General features: G+C 37.9%; 1 protein-coding gene across 1 annotated transcript in view; it reads left to right on the top strand.

Annotated features, from left to right (window-relative positions):
• The first annotated feature begins 20,430 nt into the window (after nt 1-20,430).
• LOC138701546 (serine-rich adhesin for platelets-like) overlaps nt 20,431-21,333 on the top strand; it is a 283,122-nt gene continuing 282,219 nt past the window's right edge. The window contains exon 1 of the mRNA XM_069828550.1: nt 20,431-20,603. Coding sequence (XP_069684651.1) covers nt 20,475-20,603 — 129 coding nt within the window. The 5' untranslated portion in view covers nt 20,431-20,474. The remainder of the gene's footprint in view (nt 20,604-21,333) is intronic.

Consider the following 21,333-nt stretch of genomic DNA (forward strand, 5'->3'; position numbering starts at 1 on the left):
TTTTTCTGTTGCCAGACTGAGCCACTTCATTGTTTATGAGACGTTCACAGATTGTGCAGTTGATATGTAATTTTTTTACTAGTGTAAAATCGGAGAAACTAAAAAATGGGCAGTTCAAATTTCATTATTGAGCAAAATAAAATGCTGCACAAAATAGTACAGAGAAATGACTTAAAAATAAATTCAGTAGTTGAGATATTACGGGATATCGCGAGAAATGGAGAACATCTCGTAAAAAAAACAAAACAGGTTACATTACCTAATAGCTGTCACAGAGGAGAGGAATATCGCAAGCACGATTAGCAGCAGGACAGAGTCGCCGAAGATGTTAAAAGCTTGGACAGATCTTCTGGTGAGAGAGGACGTCGCTATCTTCGCTAGACAAGAGATCTAAATCCTACACTGGACGAATGACGATCGAGTAAGGCCGCCATAAAGTACTCAAGGGAACATGTGAAAACCAAGGTTCCGATTTCTGGAGATTTTAATTTGAAAAATGCCAAAATTTATGTGGAGAAATATGTAAGTCCGTAGCCATTTCTTTTAAGGTTCATTTGTCTTAGCGCCTTAGGAAAACCTTGGAAAACACAGCCAGGATGTGGAAGACATCGACACACATTAAAAGGAGAAAGGAACGAGACGAACCGCGTGGAAAGCCACAAGGCATGAAGTTCATCTTACATTTTTGTTTTCCTTGTAACAGAAATGACGAGACAGTAAATATTTCATGTCAGAACATTACAATCATTCTCTCATGTAGCTCGAACATAGGCGTTTCACGCCACAAACGTTAAAACATAAGAACGCATTATTACTGCAAATCTCTCTTGTTGTAAAGTAGCTACCGTATAAGTCATTTCCGTAATTCATGAAATTTTACACTTGTAAAATAATTAAATTCAACAACGAAAAGCAGGCTTGCGCTTATAACCTGGTTGGGTTCTTTCCGAGGTTTTCACTAACCGTAAGACAAATGTCAGGTAATCTATGGTGAATTCTTGGCCTCATTAGCCAAATACCATCTCGCTATCACCAATCCCATCGACACTAAATAACCTAGTAGTTGATACAGCGTCGTTAATTAACCCAAATAAAAAAAACACAACGAAAAGTAGGTCATCCGTCAGAACGTGTAAATGTGTCTACTAGGAAATCGACACATGTCCACAAAACTTCAACGCTGAATTACACGGATTCTGACCATTTCCGCTACATGCAGTGAGAGTATTTCGTTGTTCCTGCAATAACTGCTACGTGACATATTTAACGATTTTAAGATTTTTTCTCTTAAATAGCTTAAATACCCGTGATACAGCAAGTAATAAAATCACCTATATGTAATTATATTTCTTTTTTTCGAAAATGTAAGAATTCACAATCCCCTATGTACGGCTGTCATAGGATGAATAAATGTGCTTTTTCCTCCTACTGAAAAACTGTATATTTTCCACATAGGAGTTATTGCAGGAACAACGACGATTTGCTAGTGCTCGTACCATCCTTTCATCAAAAATGTTTATTAATTTTCCACTTTAGATACTTTATTCGTTATTTTCGTGTAGGAACTCTTTACATACTAATATAGGGTTAGTTTCAATTAATAAAATGAATATCAAATTCGTAACTGGCTCTTAGTTTCTCTAATTTCTTATCTATAAAAATTTTGAGCCTATACACGTAAACCAACATCGACCAAGCCTGTGTTATGTACTGTGAACTGTGATAAAACTTTTCAAGAGACGTTTGATCTGCTCATCCCATGACAAACGTAATCTTTCTTTGTATCAGCTGAGCATTATGAGCTCCACCAGCAGCCTGTCTGTCTTCTGGCTGAACTTGGCGGTTCGACTTTAGTCCCACGCGAGACAGATTTGTCGCTTCCGAGTTGGCAGCAGTAAAGCGCCGGCGTCGCAGCAACAGATGAAAAGTCGTTTGGTGTTGCACGCTGCAGAATACTTCGTTGCGTCACAGCACGGCCTTCGGAATTGAGACATTGTAAGCAGCCTGATGAAATGAACTATTTGTTATGGTCGTGTTTAGGGTTTTGGATATAATTATAAGAAATAAAAGTAGGAAATGCTTATGATTTATTTTGAAATTATGTAAGAAAGAGTCCTAACAAGGACAAACTTTACACACAAAAGTCTTGATTATTACGGATAAAATATATCTGACATTAACAACTACATACATACATAATACATACATACATAGGCTTACAGCGCTATGTCAATATAATAAATGATTAGACAATATATTTGAACTCATAATTCGAAATTTTAACTCACACTTCTAATATTCAACAGAGAGGTGCAAACGGCTTCACACACTGGTTCCCATCCCAGGTGGCTGATTTCTACGACACAAGGAAACAAAAGTTGATCCCATGGTATGACAAGTATCTCAATATCCGATGGGGAATATGTTGAAAAATAGATCAACAACTGCTGTATCTGTTCCAATAAATCTTTCCATGAAATTGTGTTTTCTTTCTCTAAACAACCCCAAGGAAGCTTCTTTCTGGACGGTCCTCGTAATTGCGCTTGAGTGGCCAAAATTTGTATAAGCACTTGTTTTGATATTATTAACATGGTGGAAGAAAAAAATAACTTTTTTATCTGCCCCCAAGAGAATGTTTTCTTGTTAGCAGGCTCGAGAAAGAGGAAACAGCGTTGAACGTTCTCAGAGAATTAACAAACAAAGAGACTGTATTGATTTAGTATTCAGTAAGAGTAGGCCTATGTTAGCTTAGCATTCCATTATGATCCAAATATTTGTTTATGCTCATTTTAAGTGTGTTCAAATAGTTAAAATGAATAAACTATATAATAATTAATGAAATGGAAAAAATGGGGTAATAAGCCAAACGGATTATGTTGCGCTGTTGGAAATGTTGTTCCCCCTGGGATTAAAGAGTGCCCCACAACCAATTAAGAACTTACTTATAGGACTTTATCCGTTATCAGCACAATTTTTAAATAATATAAGACAGTACAACACCTTACTCCAAGTGGCATCGTTAGGTGTGAAAGAAATACATGAAGTCAATTGTATGCCAACATTTAAAGTTCAAGTACAGGCTCATCATTTCATTGGAAGTATTCTTCCTGCTGAGAGTAACAACCCTCTGTTCTCACAAGTATATTTTGATTCAGACGCCGATCAATTGTCTGTTAAGTCTAATAAAGTGCTAAGAAGCAAACATTCTCATGGGGGCAGATACAATTTTTTTTCTTTCTTCCATCATGTTATTAATGTCAAAAGAAGTGCTTATACAAATATTGGCCACTCGACCGCAATTACTAGGGCTATAAAAATAAGTTCGACAGAGGTCGTTAACAGAAAGGAAACACAATTTCATTGGAAAAATTTCTTGGAACAGACACAGCAATTGTTGAGCTATTTTTTAACATATTCCCCTCCGGAATTGGGACATATCTTATTATCATGGGATCGACAGAGAAGTACAGACGACTGTCAAACGCTGGTTCCGATCTCAGGCGATTGACTCCTACGACACAAGTATATAAAAATTGATCCCCTGGTATGACAAATGTCGCATTTCCAGTGGGGGATATGCTGACAAATAGAGCAACAATTGCTGTATCTGTTTCAATAAATCTTTTCATGCAATTGTGCTTTTTTCCTGTGAACGGCCCCATGGAAAATCATTTTCTGGACGGCCTCGTAATTGCGGTCGAGTGTCCAAAATTTGTATAAGCACTTCTTTTGACATTACTAACATGGTGGAGGGGAAAAAAAAGTAACTTTCTTATCTGCCCCCATCAGAATGTTTGCTTGTAAGCTTAAAAGTAGAAATGACTGAACAACTCCAGAAAACATTGCTTGATAATAATAGTTACATTTATAGTTTTAAATACAACTCTGAAAATAAGTCAGGAGTAAATGACTTACAACATTAATAAGCTATTATTCACTAAGAATTACAAAGCAGTATTTGAAAACATAATATATTTAAGTCAATTATATTTATTTGTAAAAAAAATGGAGCGAAGCGCACGGGCATGGCTAATAAATAAATAAATAAATAAATAAATAAATAAATAATAAGGAAGTAAATAAGTATTTAATTAATAAGAAGCAATTATATATTATTGGTCATGTAATAGAAGAGGTCTACTCGTATTTGTTTATAAGTCCAGTTCGATTCTCCATAGGGATATGGCGATTTACCTTCTTTGCATGTTTGTACAGATCAAGAAACAAAATTTGGGGCCTCTGAATTTTCCAAATTCCAAGCCAGCACTGAGCATGCGCAGTATGTTATAACTGGAACTTGAAAAATTCAGTTGGCCCAAATTTTGCTTTTGGATATGTACTATATTGCTTACAGCGGCGATTTTACGCCATGAAACCACATGATCATTTTGTTCCGTTATTTGTGAATGTCTGATGTTGGTTCATAATTTTCACAACAAGGGAAAACGGGTTGAAGGACTCAATTTTTTTTTTTAAGAAATATGACGATAAGTACATAGTAACTATGATTGTGCTCGCTTATCAGAATAACTGAAACGCATCCAATGCCGTAGTTGAAGTGTTCGCAAAAAGCTACATGCAGAAGCGCACAACATCGTAAAATTTTCAAGTACCGTACTTGTTACTCCTGAGTGTACGGGTGCATGTGCCGCACGTTGGCCCAGTCCTGGGAGTCCATATGGATAATGTCTGCTCAAGAGGCTGCTTCCTACTTCACGTATCCCAAGCCAAATCAAACAAGTCACAGCCCACACACTTCCATTCAAAGCAGCATTATAACATTAGGTTAATGGCTTCCCAGACCGGAGATCCGGGTTCATATCCAAGCAAAAGTAATTTCGAATTTGTGGTAATAAATGAAGTGTTGGATCAGTTTTATTTGAGTAATCTCCTCCATATCATCACACTATCATGTCCCCCTTACATGTGATTACTGTTACCGTACGAGGAAGTTCATGGACTTACCATGCAATAAGTTATCCTTGGTCATACAATGTATTTAACCACGCCTCCATATGCGTTAGTTATCAGACATTTCTGGATATCTAGCTGTGATGTGGGAAGCAATGCGTATTATGTCCAATCATAGAAGTCATTAAAGATGACAACAAGTTTAAGAGCACCATATCTTGATAATCGCTGAAACGGTAACTTTCACCTGTACTACAGTCCAAGCGCGGTTCAATAGGTGACAATTTGCTTCCTTGCTTGAGGTATTAGCTAAAGTCTGGAGGATTTAAATCTACATCATGTCTACCCAAATAGATAGTTGACGTCATTTTATATCAGACGTGTATGAGGACTTGATTAAACATGTACGAAGTAACAATACCTCTTTAGAGTGATATAGACCTAATTCCGATCCAAAATATAATATAATATAATATAATATAATATAATATAATATATATAATATAATATAATATAATATAATATAATATAATATAATATAATATAATATAATATAATATAATATAATATAACTTGGACTCTCACTTTGAGAGACAAACAGAGATTAAGGGTGTTTGAGAATAAAATGCTTAGACCAATATTTGGGGCTAAGAAAGATGAAGTTACAGGAGAATGGAGAAAGTTGCACAACGCAGAACTGCACGCATTGTATTCCTCACGTGACATAATTAGGAATATTACATCCAGACGTTTGAGATGGGTGGGGCATGTAGCACGTATGGACGAATCCAAAAATGCATATAGAGTGTTAGCTGGAAGGCCAGATGGAAAAAGACCTTTGGGGAGGCCGAGACATAGATGGGAGAATAATATTAAAACACGAGGCGCATCCAGAAAGTAAGTTTCCCGATTTTTCCCCCTTGAAAGTAAACGTAATTAGCCGTGTCAATTGCGCATGCGTAACAAATCTATGACGTATCAACCATATGCCAGCCGGACAGGTCCCGCCTGGTGCCAGTAGCGTGGCAGCAGTGGTCCGAAATGGAAGCTCTAATTCCTTCTCCCGCCGCCTGCGAGGTTCGGTCGGTGATAAAGTTCTTCAATGCAAAAAGCATTGCGCCAATTGAAATTCATCGGCAGCTCTGTCAGGTCTATGGGCCGAACATCATGAGTAAGCAGATGGTGCGTCGCTCGTGCAGGCAGTTTTCCGAAGGTCGTCAAAGTGTCCATGATGAAGAGCGCAGTGGGAGACCGTCTCTCATCAATGATGATCGTGTTGAGCTGGTGCGGCAGTGCATCATGGAGAACCGTCGCTTCACGATTACGGAGCTGAGAAGCCATTTTCCGCAGATATCGAGATCCTTGTTGCATGAGATTGTCACTAAGCACCTGCTGTTCAAAAAAGTGTGTGCCAGGTGGGTGCCGAAAAACCTGACACCCGAACACAAAATGCAACGTTCAGGAGCAGCACTGACATTTCTGCAACGGTATCACGATGACGGCGACGAGTTCCTCGACAGGATCGTCACGGGCGATGAGACTTGGATTTCGCACTTCACCCCGGAAACCAAGCAGCAGTCAATGCATTGGCGGCATAGCGGATCTCTGGTCAGGACGAAATTCAAACAGACGCCGTCGGTACGGAAAGTAATGTGCACGGTGTTCTGGGACAGGAAGGGCATTCTGCTCATTGACTTCCTTCCAAGAGGTGAAACAATGAATGCTAACCGTTACTGTGAAACACTGCGAAAATTGCGACGTGCCATTCAAAACAAGAGGCGTGGAATGCTTACTGCAGGTGTTATGCTCCTCCATGACAATGCTCGTCCACATACGGCTCGGCGCACAGCAGCTGTTTTGACGGAATTTGGCTGGGAGTTGTTTGATCATCTACCCTACTGTCCTGATCTTGCTCCCAGCGATTTTCACGTTTTCTTGCACCTCAAGAAATTCCTGTCCTCCGGTGAGCGTTTTGGCAACGACGAAGAGCTGAAGACGTCTGTATATCCTCGTATATCAAGAAAAAGTAGTGGAGGTTTTAAGTTGTAGCTTATAGTTTAATAGTTTAATATTATGTGTAATACCTGTTGAGATTTAATAGCATACTGGATGGCATATAATTTTAGGTTGTTAAGACGGATATTTCAGATTCATATTACTGCAAACACAATGTTTTATTCATCCCTAAACGTCTGTGAATAAAGGACGATAAAATTCATTAGTTATAGAGAAAGCTTCTTTAAAAAAAAAAAAGTTCAATATCGCTCTCACGTAAACGGTTACCATGTTGGCTGTTGCATCCAAAGTATGGGAGTTCAAACCCGATAGATGGCGATTGCTTTTAAAAGGCGATAGAATTTGTGAGTCCCATGATGTAGATTTATGGCACGTAACATAAGTCTGTGCCTGATATAGTGCTTCAGGTAAAATTCGTTGGTCATTTCTCTCTCACGTCGAATTTCGAAGTTGAATAACCTCTGCATTTGAAATTGTTGTTAAATAAACACTATAGAGCACTATTGATTCGTAAACTGCTCAGTAATATAGTACATAACATATTCCAATGACGCGTGTAGACATGGGCCTATTCTGGTATTTACTATATGTGGATATTTTAACTCATTAAGAATAATTATTTACAGAAAATAAGATACCAACTAAATTATCCCTTTCGGCACATAAGAAAAGGTATCTGAATTTTGGGATCAGGCTACAAAATTCAGATATACCAGTGTTCTGCGTGTATGTGTATAATTGACAACCCATTGTTTATTTTCTTAATTCTGTTATTTAACGACGCTGTACCAACTAATAGGTTATTTAGCATCTATGAAATTGGCGATTGCGACAAGGTACTTGACAATATGAGGTCAAGTATTCGCCACCGATTACCTGGCATTCGTCTTACGATTGGGGAGCACCTCGAAAAAACCCAACCAAATAATCAGCCTAAGCGGGAATCTACCCACGCCAAAGGGCAGCTCCGGTACAACAGGCAAACAGCCTGAGCTACGCCGGCGCCACTGCATAGTATGCTGTACTGTTGCAGCCTATGATTAAAAAGGACATTTTATGAGAAGCCACATGCGTAGCGTTGTGTACGAGGCATAGGGGAGCTGGTAGCAAAGTTTGTAGTTGCTGTAGACTCCATTGTGAAAATACAGTGTAACTTTATTAATTCGAAGTTGTGCCTTTAAAAAATTCGAATTATCTAAGATTTCGAATTAGACAGGCTTCAATTTATTGTTTTCTTACTTTCTACGCCAAAAGCATTTAGTTTGAAATAGCCTATACGTTTTTCGAGGGAAACGATTTAAACGAACGAACTAAATTTATGGAATCACAATGGAAACCGTACACGGAACCCCTTGTATATAAAAAAAATCAATGCAGTACCATAAGAAAACTATTATTCAAGATTTTATACAAGATTGCCAAAATACAGATCATTCAAAGTTTTTATAAGTTTGATACTTTTGTTTGTTTTTAAGCATTTAACATTTGATTAATGCAAAATTCTTCCGAGTTTATTGAGCAACTGAGGAACTGCTTCACTCAGATTTTCTTACCCTTCAACACACCACCCGAATTCCTGGATTTGGTTCATGGCATGATCGATTGCAGACAATGGTTTCTCGGGATGTTCTCATAATGTTTTCATAATTTCGGAAGTGAATTTCGTTGGATTTCAATTCGAATTATAGGGGAAGGTTGTCCAAATTGGACCACTTTTCATATTTTATTTTTTACTCATTAGGATAAATGAAATTTGTAATGATGTAATCTTATTTAGTAATATGTTCACATTATAAAGAAATTTAGAAACTTTATTTATGTAATAATACAAGTGTCAGCCATTCACTTTTGTCCAACTCTGCAAACGGTGCAAATAAGGAAACTAGTTTCACAATTTGGACAGCTAGGTTCCTAATTTGTACCACAAACTTAAATAATTTATCTTCATGGGAAACTACGAATTTGGTACTCTAGGGTCACTTATCTCTGATTAGGAACATGTTTAATATAATTACAAACTAAAATGGATTTATTTACAGGCGTAAAAATTGTTTCACTCATTTTCCTACTCCAACAAATTTGGCGTGAATAAAAATTTTGCACTTCATGCACCTTATCATTTCTTCAATTTTGCTCCATTGCAAAGTTCATAATACTCCTTGTCGTTTCGATTACGGTATACTCCGAATTTTGTTGGCGCTCTCTGGCGTTGCACCAGTCGCAGGCCTTGTTTCTTCTTAGCTTCTATCAAATTGTTCTTGTATCACTTGTACTGATCAACTCAAAAGTTCGGTGATTACCCCCTTAGAGCTCGCAAAGTTTTTCTACTGAAATTTACTTTGAGAAGGGTTGAAATTACCTCGAATGGAATCTTGAGCATGTCTCTGGAAAAGTTATTAAACCGGACAACTTTAGAATGAAACAACGAAATTGGTTTGATCTTTGTTTTAAGCGTACACAGAATCGCGTGAAAAGTTCGAATTATTCACGATTTCGAATTTAAAACGTTCGAATTAGACATGTTCGACTGTACCAAGAATATATGAGTAAATCTATCTGTTCATACTGCGGTTGTATGTAATGCCTGCATCCATTCAGGCTGATACATGCTATTTAGAATATCTTTTATGACTGAAATATCCTGTGGAAGACTATTGTGTTTGTGGTCACTTAGTTTTAAAGTAGGCTATGTGACGGTTGATTTCATTTTAATATAAAGCTTTATTATACAACGGTTTGTAGACATCTAAAGTCCCTCTCCTTTCCACACAAAATCTGCCTAGCATACTCATTATCTTGAGGCCTCGTTCACGAAGCCTATTTCAAGGGCCATTTTATCGACGACTTCTACGGTCTGTAGCGAGGAAGGTTGACATATGCGGACAAAGGTTTATCGTTGAAAATTATATTTCGATCTTACCTATTATTTCATAAAGTTTCTCGGTAATTTTTTTTGTGCTCCGTATATGCGAATACCTAATGAAAGAATATAAAAATCCATCCATACGGACTAAAATGGACACAGGAAATTTTAGTAATAAAGAACAACAGATCACAAACAAAGGTTTTATAAATTACAACCCATGATATAGACATAGATGTGACGCTCAAAGTATCGATGGGCAGGCTAATTCAACACATTAAATGCAAGCCAGTATGGATAGAAGTTCAACCAAACAGTGAGATCATTATGATAATAAAAATGAGACAGAAACATATTCATAACGCTTGCACCAAATACGTTCCTTCCTATAAATTTTAACAACTGGGATTGTGTTGTGAGAGTGGCAACAGGAGCTTCACTTAACCAACGTATTAAGACCTATTAAACAAGTCCTGGTGAGATGCCGCACTATTAACGATTTATAACGGCACCGCTCATGTGGTATGAAGGAGTTCTGAAAATTGTTTAAGCAAGGGGCTAGGAAGAATCTCTATTAAGTCCGAAACAAAAGGTTGATTGTTTCTTAGTGCGATTCGGTGGAAAACAATGACTTCAGCGGTCAAGAAGTAGCAATTAGTGCGAGCTCTCGGCCTGAGACTTGCAAGTCTACTCAACATCAAATTAAAAAGCCAAAAGCAAACTAAAAATAATTCGGCAGGGCAACATCGCACTGCATTATTATTCTTGGCAATTAGAAGTGAATGCTCATGCATACTCGTGTGTTAGTCATCGAATTCCTGCACAAGGAGCCATTATGGACCGAAGTGGGACAACAAGAGAAGAAAAGAGAAATTGCAACTAACAGTAAGAGAAGTATGGAAAAAACGGACATTGAAACGATATGAAGAAGAGAGAGAAGACAGTCAGAAACGGAATATGAACATAGAATGACAATGGAGAGAGATCTAAGAAAAAAAAGTCCAAATAACAAAATTAAGAAAAAATAAAATAAATAAGTAAAGTAATCCATAAATAAATAAATGTAGAGAGAAAGATAGAGAAAATAAGTCCTTTCTGTTACATCATTAAACACCACCATCACACTACAAACCACAACCACTATTATCAATATAATAATAATAATAATAATAATAATAATAATAATAATAATAATAATAATAATACATTTATTTATTCTGGTGGTGTTAAGGCCATCAGGCCTTCTCTTCCACGCCACTAGATATATGTACACATACAGCATAATAATAATAATAATAATAATAATAATAATAATAATAATAATGATAATAATAATAAATAATAATAATAACAATAATAATAAAATAATACTAATAAAATCAACAACAACAAAACCGCCACCACTACCACCATCATCACATTATTATCACAATTACAGTGCTTGAGATATGTTGCGCGGTAAAAATGACGTAAGTCAGAATTGGTAGTTTTGATTTCAGACGTCCATGTGAATACAAAAAATGTAGGCCTACTTCTTTAGATGGTATAGAGGGCATATTCCTACCTTTTTTCATAATTATATAGAGCGTCAGACTTCCAGCCCATCATAATGATATTGGCCTTCATTTCAAACTTTGCTTTTGCTCTACTGAAAACTTGAAATTTATGACTTATGCCCTTTTTACCGCGCACCATAGCATTGTGCCTTTATCTAATGATGGTTTCTTATCAAAATCACCTATTTTTGCGTAATAAATAATGCAAGATTTATGGTCACAAAGCAGCTATGAAATAGGATTTCTTCAATTTATCTCTTCATATTTTCAATTCAACTCATTTTCACCATTCAAACTTTTTATTCGACCATAAATAGCTTCTGAAGTTGTAAATAGTCCATAATTTTCTGGTTCTGAATTTCGAAGGAGGCCTGGAAAAATTATTACTATCATTAACCGTCGTCGTCGTCATCATCATCATCATCATCATCATCATCACCATCATCATCATCATCATCATCTTCTCATTTCTCTTAGTACCTACTCTCATTCATTCGCAGAGTTCTACCGTTTATCCCTCTCAAGTAACTCCTGGCTTGGCTTTTTGGGGGTTAGACTCGGAACGGATCCTTGCACTTAAGCTTACGTTGACCCATTGTGCGCCCTACATAGTCTATGCGAAGATTATCGAAGCCCGAGAAGTGGCCTGGGTGGCATTCGTCAATCCGATGCTGACAAGTGGGCCATCCTGCCTCAGTCCCATCCTCAGACGAGTACCTCATAAGCCTAAGAGTGCGAGCCCCAAGACCTTCCTACACCAGTATCATAAACTCGTACTACCCCCAAGATTTCACCCAGCCTATTTTTTCAACTATTAAACTGTACAGATGAAATTAGAAGAAGGTGGAATGTTGGCATAATTATATATGGAAAGGGAGTACCCTGAGAAAAACCGTCTCCAACGTCTGCTTTCTCCACCACAAATTCATTCAATCATTCTTCCAGTGCCTTGATATGGTGATCCTACCCCTAGCTCCCACACATCATACGGAAGGTACAGACACATTACTGGACTTGATAATTACTAACAATGCCGACAAAATACTGACGCATGGACAGTTGCCTGCACCAGGACTATCAGGGCATGATATCATTTATCTATCGTTTAATCTGCAGTGTCCTAAATCGACTCCTAGAGTAATTACTTACAGGGATATTAAAAGAATAGATGGTATTGCACTGAAAGAAGACGCTGCACAACTTCCATGGCACATGATCTGGACATTATGAACTATAGACGAGAAAGTAGACTTATTCAATACGTTAATACTTCAACTTTATTACAAACACGCACCATTAAAAACCAAACGTACCAGAAAGACCCCAGCCCCTTGGATGACGACTGAAATACGTAGCCTGATGTCCGAACGCGACTTAGCCTATAGGAAATATACTCGCAATAAAAACGACGAACATTTTAACTTCTATAAACACCTAAGAAATAGAACAACTCAACTAATAAGAAACGCTAAACTCAAATACTCCTACAAACTTATAGAGCCCAACACAACCCCTTCCGAGTTACGGAAAAATCTGAAAGTTATTGGACTTGGAAGGGCTAGTGAACAAGCAGACATTCCCATCCCACTTGACCGCTTGAACGAACACTTTGTAAAGGACCCGACCTTAAACGGCACAACGAAACAAGACACAGTTTTGCCTGACTCAGCTCCCCCCACTCGAGACAAATTCTATTTTACCGATGTCACTCCTATTGACGTAATGAAAGCCATCCGACGCATCAAGACGAAAGCTCAAGGGCCAGACAACATTAGCATATTACTCATACAGAAAATACAAGACATAGTTATACCTACAATTGCACACATATTCAATTGTTCCTTAATCACTTCAACTTTCCCTAAAATATGGAAGCAAGCTTTCGTTCTTCCTCTTCCAAAAGTCAAAGTTCCCACCGACCCGAACGACTATAGACCAATCAGTATCCTGCCAGCCATATCAAAAGCACTGGAAAGAATCGTACACAGACAAATTACTAACTACATGAACGAACACAAACTATTCGACAAGTATCAGTCAGGTTTCAGAGCTGGACACAACATAAGCACTGCTCTACTTAAAGTGACCGAAGACATTCGTGAAGCAATCGACTCTAATAAAGTAACAATACTAACACTTCTTGACCTTAGCAAAGCTTTCAACTTTGTAAATTTTGACCTGCTCACCCATAAATTGAGAAATCTGCATTTGTCAGAGACTGCTGTGAGTTGGTTCGAATCCTACTTACGGGAAAGACAACAATGTGTTGTATCCGGGAATCGAAGCTCTTCCTGGCTTAACATAACATCAGGTATACCACAGGGTTCGGTACTCGGACCATTGTTGTTCACAATATATGTCAATGATATTACATCTCTTGTAAGGCATTGTAACTATCACTTGTATGCTGACGACCTTCAATGCTACATCTCTTCCCGCTTAGATCGAATAAATGACGCTATAGATAAATTGAACGAAGACATTGACTCGATTGTGACATGGACAAAGAAATTCCGTCTTAATATCAATCCTGGAAAGACACAAGCAATTATATTAGGACACAAACGGCAAACCGACGCTGTAAAGCACCTCGACATTTCCCCCGTTAAAGTAAGTACAGTGCATATCCCTTTCAGTTCTTCGGTAAAAAATCTTGGCATTCACATGGATAATAATCTCAACTGGGACATGCAAATCACAGAAACCTGCAGAAAAGTATATTCTATTATCCATGTGCTAAAAAGGATAAATGTTCATCTTCCCTCTTGCTTAAAAAGTCCCTTGTGCAGACGCTTGTATTTCCCTATTTTGACTATGCTGACAATTTACTGACTGACCTCTCCAGCGACAACAAAACGAAACTTCAACGTGCTAATAATTTGTGTGTACGTTTTGTGAGCAATGTTCGTAAATATGATCATATTACCCCATCCCTGGAAACAATAGGTTGGCTTAAACTAGATAAGAAAAGAAATATACATTCACTTCTCCTGCTCTTCGAAATCTTGAACTCTTCTATTCCTTCGTACCTGTCGTCTAGCTTCACTTACCTTTCTTCCCACCACAATCTGAACACACGCTCTCGCCATGAAACAATACTAACAATACCATCCCATCGCACCTCCTCATACTCATCCTCTTCCACAATAGCCCTGCCAAGACTCTGGAATTCGTTACCTGCTAGCATCAGGGACTGTCGAAATAAAATTGAATTCAAACGCAAACTTACTAGGTACTTGGTCAGTAATTGAGACTCGTTCAGACATGGTTTCTTGTAAATAGTTGTCTTAATCTATCACAAAATATTTCAATATCCGGTAATTTCATCACTATAGAATTTTGTTATTGTAGGTTTAATTTGTAATTCAGTAATTCTTTTTTCTTAACTTATATGATAAAATGTCTAGCTTTCATTAATCAGGTAATCTTGTCGTACTTTAATTTGTATTGTAATTGTAATTGTAAATTTAATATTAATTGTAATTTTATTGCTCATATTATAGTTGTAATCCCCTAGTAGAGGGGCAGAGAAGGCCTGACGGCCTTATCTCTAGCAGGTTAAATAAATAAATACTACTACTATTAAAATTCCATCACGACCTGGCCAGTGATCGAACTCGGACCTCCTGGACAGAAGAGCAGCGGACTAGCGGTTGAACACAGACACGACCTTCCAATAACTCAGTGTTACACATCGCGGACTTGTCATCCGCAAACTCTTCTTGTTTGATCCTCGGCGTTAACTGAAATGATACTTAAAGTGAACAAGAGCGTAGGATGGTTTTCCTCACGGTTCTCCCGTTCGCATCAACACTCTAGTTCATATTTATATTTCCCCTCATTTCACAATTTTAATGTTGTTAAAGAATATCGCTCAGAGCGACGTACGCGCTTAAGAATGCAGGATAGTGTCAACGTAGGAGAGCTCCTTTGTCCATTGGAGACATATTTTATTGCAGTGTGTCGAATCGGAACATATTCGGAGAAAAAATCTACCACCCTCGATGCTACGTCAGAATAGGAGTTCGCTTGCAAAGTTCTGACCTAATGGGAAATAGAGAATGCGAACAAAATACTGGATTGTTCCTCTTAAAGGCGAGACAGATTAGAACTTCAGATGTTGAAGTTTGTGATACGAACTGACGAAGGGATAACGGTAACTACTGACATACACTTTTATGCCTGTTTGTATGTTAGGTTAGGATATAGTATATAATGTGTTTTGTTTGTGTCATTTTCATTTTAATCTGTGTGTTCTTTTGGAGAGTGGTTGGATCTAATCATAGTTGAGGGGGTTGAAACCTACAAAGTAGGACTTGTTTTACATAGAACGTACGATCAGAAGACTCGTGCATGGGATTTAAGAGCAAATTCCGATAATATAGTACATCTGTATGTATAAGATTGCCTAATAAGTCCAAGTAGCCTACTTATTAGTGATGGGCAGCCAGATTAGTTTCACCGTGCACGAGGTGATAACGCCCGGTTGACAAGATCCAGTGGCATACCGGAATATTTTCATTCTATAGCTGGTCCATAGATGCCCTGATAGCATATGAGGAATGAAAAGATCCGCTGATTATAGCAGTGTTCACCTTGCTGGTCGACGATCAGTAGTAAGTAGGCCTAAGTCTTTTGTAGCACAAGGAGAATGGTCGCTGCGTGACAGAAAACGTTCAAATGGCGGAATCAGATGGTATTCGTAGGTAACACTGGGCAACAAATTTTTTCTCATTTTCTGTTGCATGAGATTATTCAACTGTTTTTATGTAGCTATTTTTCATCGCTGATTTCAAATATGGACAAAAATTATAATCATCATCGCTTTTTACAGCATATCTTAAAACCGTTCCGTTCCCGGTCTCTCTACATTCCCGTCATTCCAACTCCCTTCTTCAAGTCCTCTCTCTCCCATTAAAAGTTATATTTCGCAAAGCCAATTTCGTCTGGGTCTTCCATGGCGCTATCGTTCTCCTGATGTCCATATCAAACGTCTTTTCAGTAATCTTTCTTGTAACATTCTTCTGACATGGCCATAACATTTGCGTTTTGTTTTCTATTATATACAAAATATTTTCCTGGTTCATTTGTATTATGTTCCCTATGATCTCATTAGGCATTTTTCTGATTTGAATTTACGAGTTGCATGCCTTATAAAATCCATTTTAGTGGACTGTAACTTATTTCGTTCTTTTTGGTTCAGTTACCACGCTTCACATTCATATGAATCCTCTAGATTCAAAATCCCCTAAAGACTAATTTGTTCAGAATTGAGTTATGTCCACATAGTGCTTGCTAAGAATGAATTCTAATGATTTATATAGTTTTAATTAAAAAAACCACTAAATTTAAGGCAAAAGGTTTGTTACAAGTCACTTTTAGTTTGAAAATTCTCTCTATTTGCCACCAGTTACAGTCAAAATCTTTTAATTTGTGAAAGTGGATATAGGGATCTATAGGATTCATATGAAGACCAAGCAGGAAAAACGCTTATGTCCACTTTCAATGCAAAAGAAGCTGATGCTGTCATCTAGCGGCTTAACATGAAAACTATCACGTGCCTAAAGTACGAAACGAAAAAAAAAAAAACGATCCGAGTCGTGTGAAAAGCCGCTTTAAAAGTTGGCCCCACAGAGAAAATAAAACTTTCTTGTTGATTAGTCAACTGTCCGAAGACAGGCTGAACCTCACAAGTGATACCAACAAGACACCACTCATGAGGCAACTAAGCCAGGAGATGATGGGGTAGGGTGGCCAGTTCCTTTCCCCCTCCATTGCCTACATCGCTGACTAGCTACATATTTCACTAATCAGACTTCAGATGTATACAAACAATTGTTATTCCTCTGACAAGTACCGTCAGGTGAGATGTACTGCCAGATAATAGATGTATATCATCAGTCAGAACCTCAATTAGAGGTAAAGAATGCTTTATGTCCACGGAGTACCGGAATTAGACTATCTCAGCATCACAAACATGTGACATGAAGCATTCTTCCCGCTTTGTCATCTTGTGTCACGCTCATAATACTTTGAACTATAACTCTATACATCATGATCTGAATTTCCTTATCTGTTTGCTTCAAAGTATTGTTTAATATTGAAATTGCAGTATTTATAACTCTCTACCACTTCTATCCTCTAGTGTTATGGATACGATATCTGGATTTATTTTACATAAGTATTTGGTTTTGAAATGTTAATGTATAGAGTATACAACAAAAGTTTAGTTGTGTAGTATTCAGACAAATATCATAACAAAGATGCAACAAAACTTCAGGAGAGCCTACAATATGCGACATGCACCCTTTAGATGTAGGGGCGCTCGGTAGCGTCGCGGTTAGGGCGTAAAGCTACAAAGCCGGAAGGTCACGGGTTCGATTCCCGATTGGGTTATGGATTTTTCCATTGATCTAATCTTTCCAGCCGCACTACGGTCCTGGGGTCTACTCAGCCTCTAACAAAAATGAGTGTCAGAGGCATATCCTTAGGGGTAAAGGCGGCGGGCACGTAGGATTGACACCCCTACTGCCATTAACTTGCCACTGTCTATATATTATTTTAATGTACCGAAGTAATATTTCCATGCAGATATTCTGCGTCATCATACGGTGCAAGAGTAATGGAACGGAGAAAAATTCTCTCCGGCGCCGGGATTTGATCCCGGGTTTTCAGCTCTACGTTACGATGTAAGAGTAATGGAACGTTCCATTACTCTTACATCGTACGTAGAGCTGAAAACCCGGGTTAAAATCCCGGCGCCAGAGAGAATTTTTCTCCGTTCCATTATTCTTACATCGTATTGCCACTGTCTGTAAAGGTGGGAGCCTTAACCTCTCGCCCCACTCTCTGGGCCGTCCTGGCCTGTCACGGGGTTGCCTTTACCTTTACTCTTTACACGTGATATTAAACTATGGTATGAGCGGTTTATGGAAACTAGTAGCGTAGGAAAGACGTCACGCTCATGAAGATCCAGTGCAGTGTATCTATACTGTTTTCGCTGTAAGGAAAATCCTAATGTAAACACAAGTACGTGACTGTCATACCCGTGATTAGCTCCCAGTCGAAATACTCACACGACGCAGGAAAATATAGTTCCATATTTGAAAACCATAATCTTGTATTATTTGAAAATAAAAAATTGTATTCTAGTTGTTAAATACGATGAAATATAGACTTCACGTATATGTAAAACGCTAGGTAAAAGAAAAGCTATTTTTATATTTTGTTATTTACCTTGAATGCGGATGAATACCAAGAGTAATATTGAGGTAATCTGTTCTTGTAACAAGCTGGCGTCACTTGAGCTCGTAGTTGTTCACGTAAGCACGTGGTACTGTAGTATGACTTCTGCATCCTGGAAGGAATAATTAACTCCTTTCTCCGGCAGCAATTGACCTTACACCTAAGTTTAAAATAATTTAATTGTAGTAATTATAAAGTAAAAGTTTCCTAAGCAAAGTAATGAACAGTAGTGAGGTTAGGTCTACTTGACGAAAAACGGGAAATGTTTAATATGAAACAGAATGTACAACAGTGGACGGGAGAAGCTATGGCGCCAAGCTGCGGCCAATGAAGCCTCACTTGAGTCACGTGCTATTGTTTACATTAGGATTTTTCTTACAGCGAAAAGATTATAAAGCCCAAGTTGCAGAAGTACGCGAAGCTTTCCAACACTGTTCCAAAAAACCTTTCGGAAACGTCTTAAATTCTATGCATAAAAAGAGCAAAGTCTTCAGCATTAAAAGTAGGGGGACAAAGAAAAGAGAATGCGTTTTGCAGTGGATATGTTGAAGATATCCTTTAAAAAAACTTGCACCAAATAAATTAATAGATTACATAGCGACAGAGCAACAGCGCGCACATGGAGAGTGTGTAACCAGTGGTGTATTTCTAACAAAAAAGTGCACTGGCTCTGGGATTTCGTTATCACCATCCTCACTATTTCCGCAGACGAAAATACATGGGTTCGAATCTAGATACAGAGATTGTTAACTGTGCAGTAGACGTCATTATGAAATTGTTTAAATATGAATAAAGTATGACTTTTTATAAATGCAAAATTTGGCGATAATATGAACACCATAAAAGTGCCCTGGCGCCGTTCGGGCTCACAAAATAGTACACCGTGTCGCCGCCAGGGCCCGTCAAGCCTGAAATACATCTCTGTGTGTAACTAGTCTTCCAATGTTAACCTTACAAAAACAGAATGAAAAATATCGTTGCTTTTATGAAATCTCCTATGTGACAGTACAGAGCATTATTTTTCAAGAGGAAAAAAAAATTAATTAAACATCAATAGGCCTACACTATCCTCTGATTGAGATTCTGGCTGATATGTAACATCTATCATGAGGCAGTATATCTCACTTGACGATATGTGTCAGAGGAAGAACAATTGTTTGTATGCATCTGAAATCTGACTAGTGTAATATGTAGCTAGTCGGCGATGTATGCAATGGAGGGGGAAAGGAACTGGCCATCCTACCCATTATCTCCTGGCCTAGTTGCCTCATGAGTGATGCCTTCTTGGTATCACTTATGAGGTTCAGACCTGTCTTCGGACAGATGACTAAACAACAGCAGCAGCAGCAAAAACAACAAGAAGAAGAAGAGCAACAACAGGCCTACACTTATCCTCGATGACTTCAAATTCGCCAACGTTTTCTACTGAATTATCTAATACTCTTCTATAGGCCTATTGATATTTAATTACTTTTTTGTTCCTAGTGAAAAAAATTATGCTCTGTATTGTCACATAGGAGGTTTCATAAAATCAACGACATGTTCATTGGTTTCAAAGTTATTGCTGTGTATTTTTGTTGTATTGTTTTATGTACACGATATACTTTAAATCTTTCTTTCTCCATTATTTGTCTATCTATGACTATTTTTTACTTACTACTGTATTCTCTTAAAAGGCTACAATTTTTCGTTAGCTCTTTAACACTCGTTAGAAATAGGTACTTGGAATACATATTGAATTAACAATAAAAGACACATCGAGATATTAAACAGAAAGTTACTACGTATAGATTGAAAGTAAACAAAAAAGTGTCGATTAACTTCCGTGGATGTGAGCGCGGCGAGACGGCGGGACGGCGCACCGCCAGATCCCCGAAAAAGAGATGCACTTGCTCCTCCTCCTCCTGCCGGTCCCCACTCGAGGGGAACTGGACCGCATCGCAGAGAGCGGCTCCCTCACCAGCCAGTCGCGTAAACATCACCCAGAGGAAGTAAGTGCTACGACTCGGCAGGTAAGTGCTCTCTAATTAATGGGCGGGGCCGCGTTATGATTTGCATGCACGTGTTGTGACACCGGACACCGCGTCTTGTTTCCATAGCCTTAACAATGCGAGCATGACAATGTGAATGTATTCCTTAAAAAACAAAACACCAACCAGCATTGCTTTGCACTAAAAGGAAAATTCGTTTTAAACTAGGCAACATTGCTAATTCAGTAATGATTTTCTAGAAAGAATTAGTGGTTTGTTTATATTTACCTTGTCAAGTTTTGTACATATTTTGATTTTGATTCTGAGTATAAATGCAATGTTAATTCTTAACCATTTTTCGTTAAGACAAAAACAAGAGCGATTTTCTTCTGTTTGATAAAGCAAAAACAAAATTATTAAATAATGTGCAATTAGAGACAGACAGGCAAACGTAATGCTCGTTCTGATTTTAAAATTTGTGTATGGATGTAGTTCGTATTTCATTTCCGATAACCGACTTCGTAACTTATTACACATAAAAGTAAGAATACATCATAACAATGTCAGCATGGTAATAAGAGGTGAATTTTTTGTATTCTACATTATTACTGAAATAAAACACCGACTGCTTACACACTGATTAAAAAGCAGCAGGAGTTCATCGAACCCCTATAATTGTGTGAAACGTTTATGCTGTTCGTGGCTGTTGTTGTGAACATGGTTGGGTCCGCAAGGACGTTTGGGATTTAAAATAAATATTTGATATTTTATT

This window comes from Periplaneta americana, chromosome 6, assembly GCF_040183065.1.
Source record: "Periplaneta americana isolate PAMFEO1 chromosome 6, P.americana_PAMFEO1_priV1, whole genome shotgun sequence".
NCBI classification, from domain to species: Eukaryota; Metazoa; Arthropoda; class Insecta; order Blattodea; family Blattidae; genus Periplaneta; species Periplaneta americana.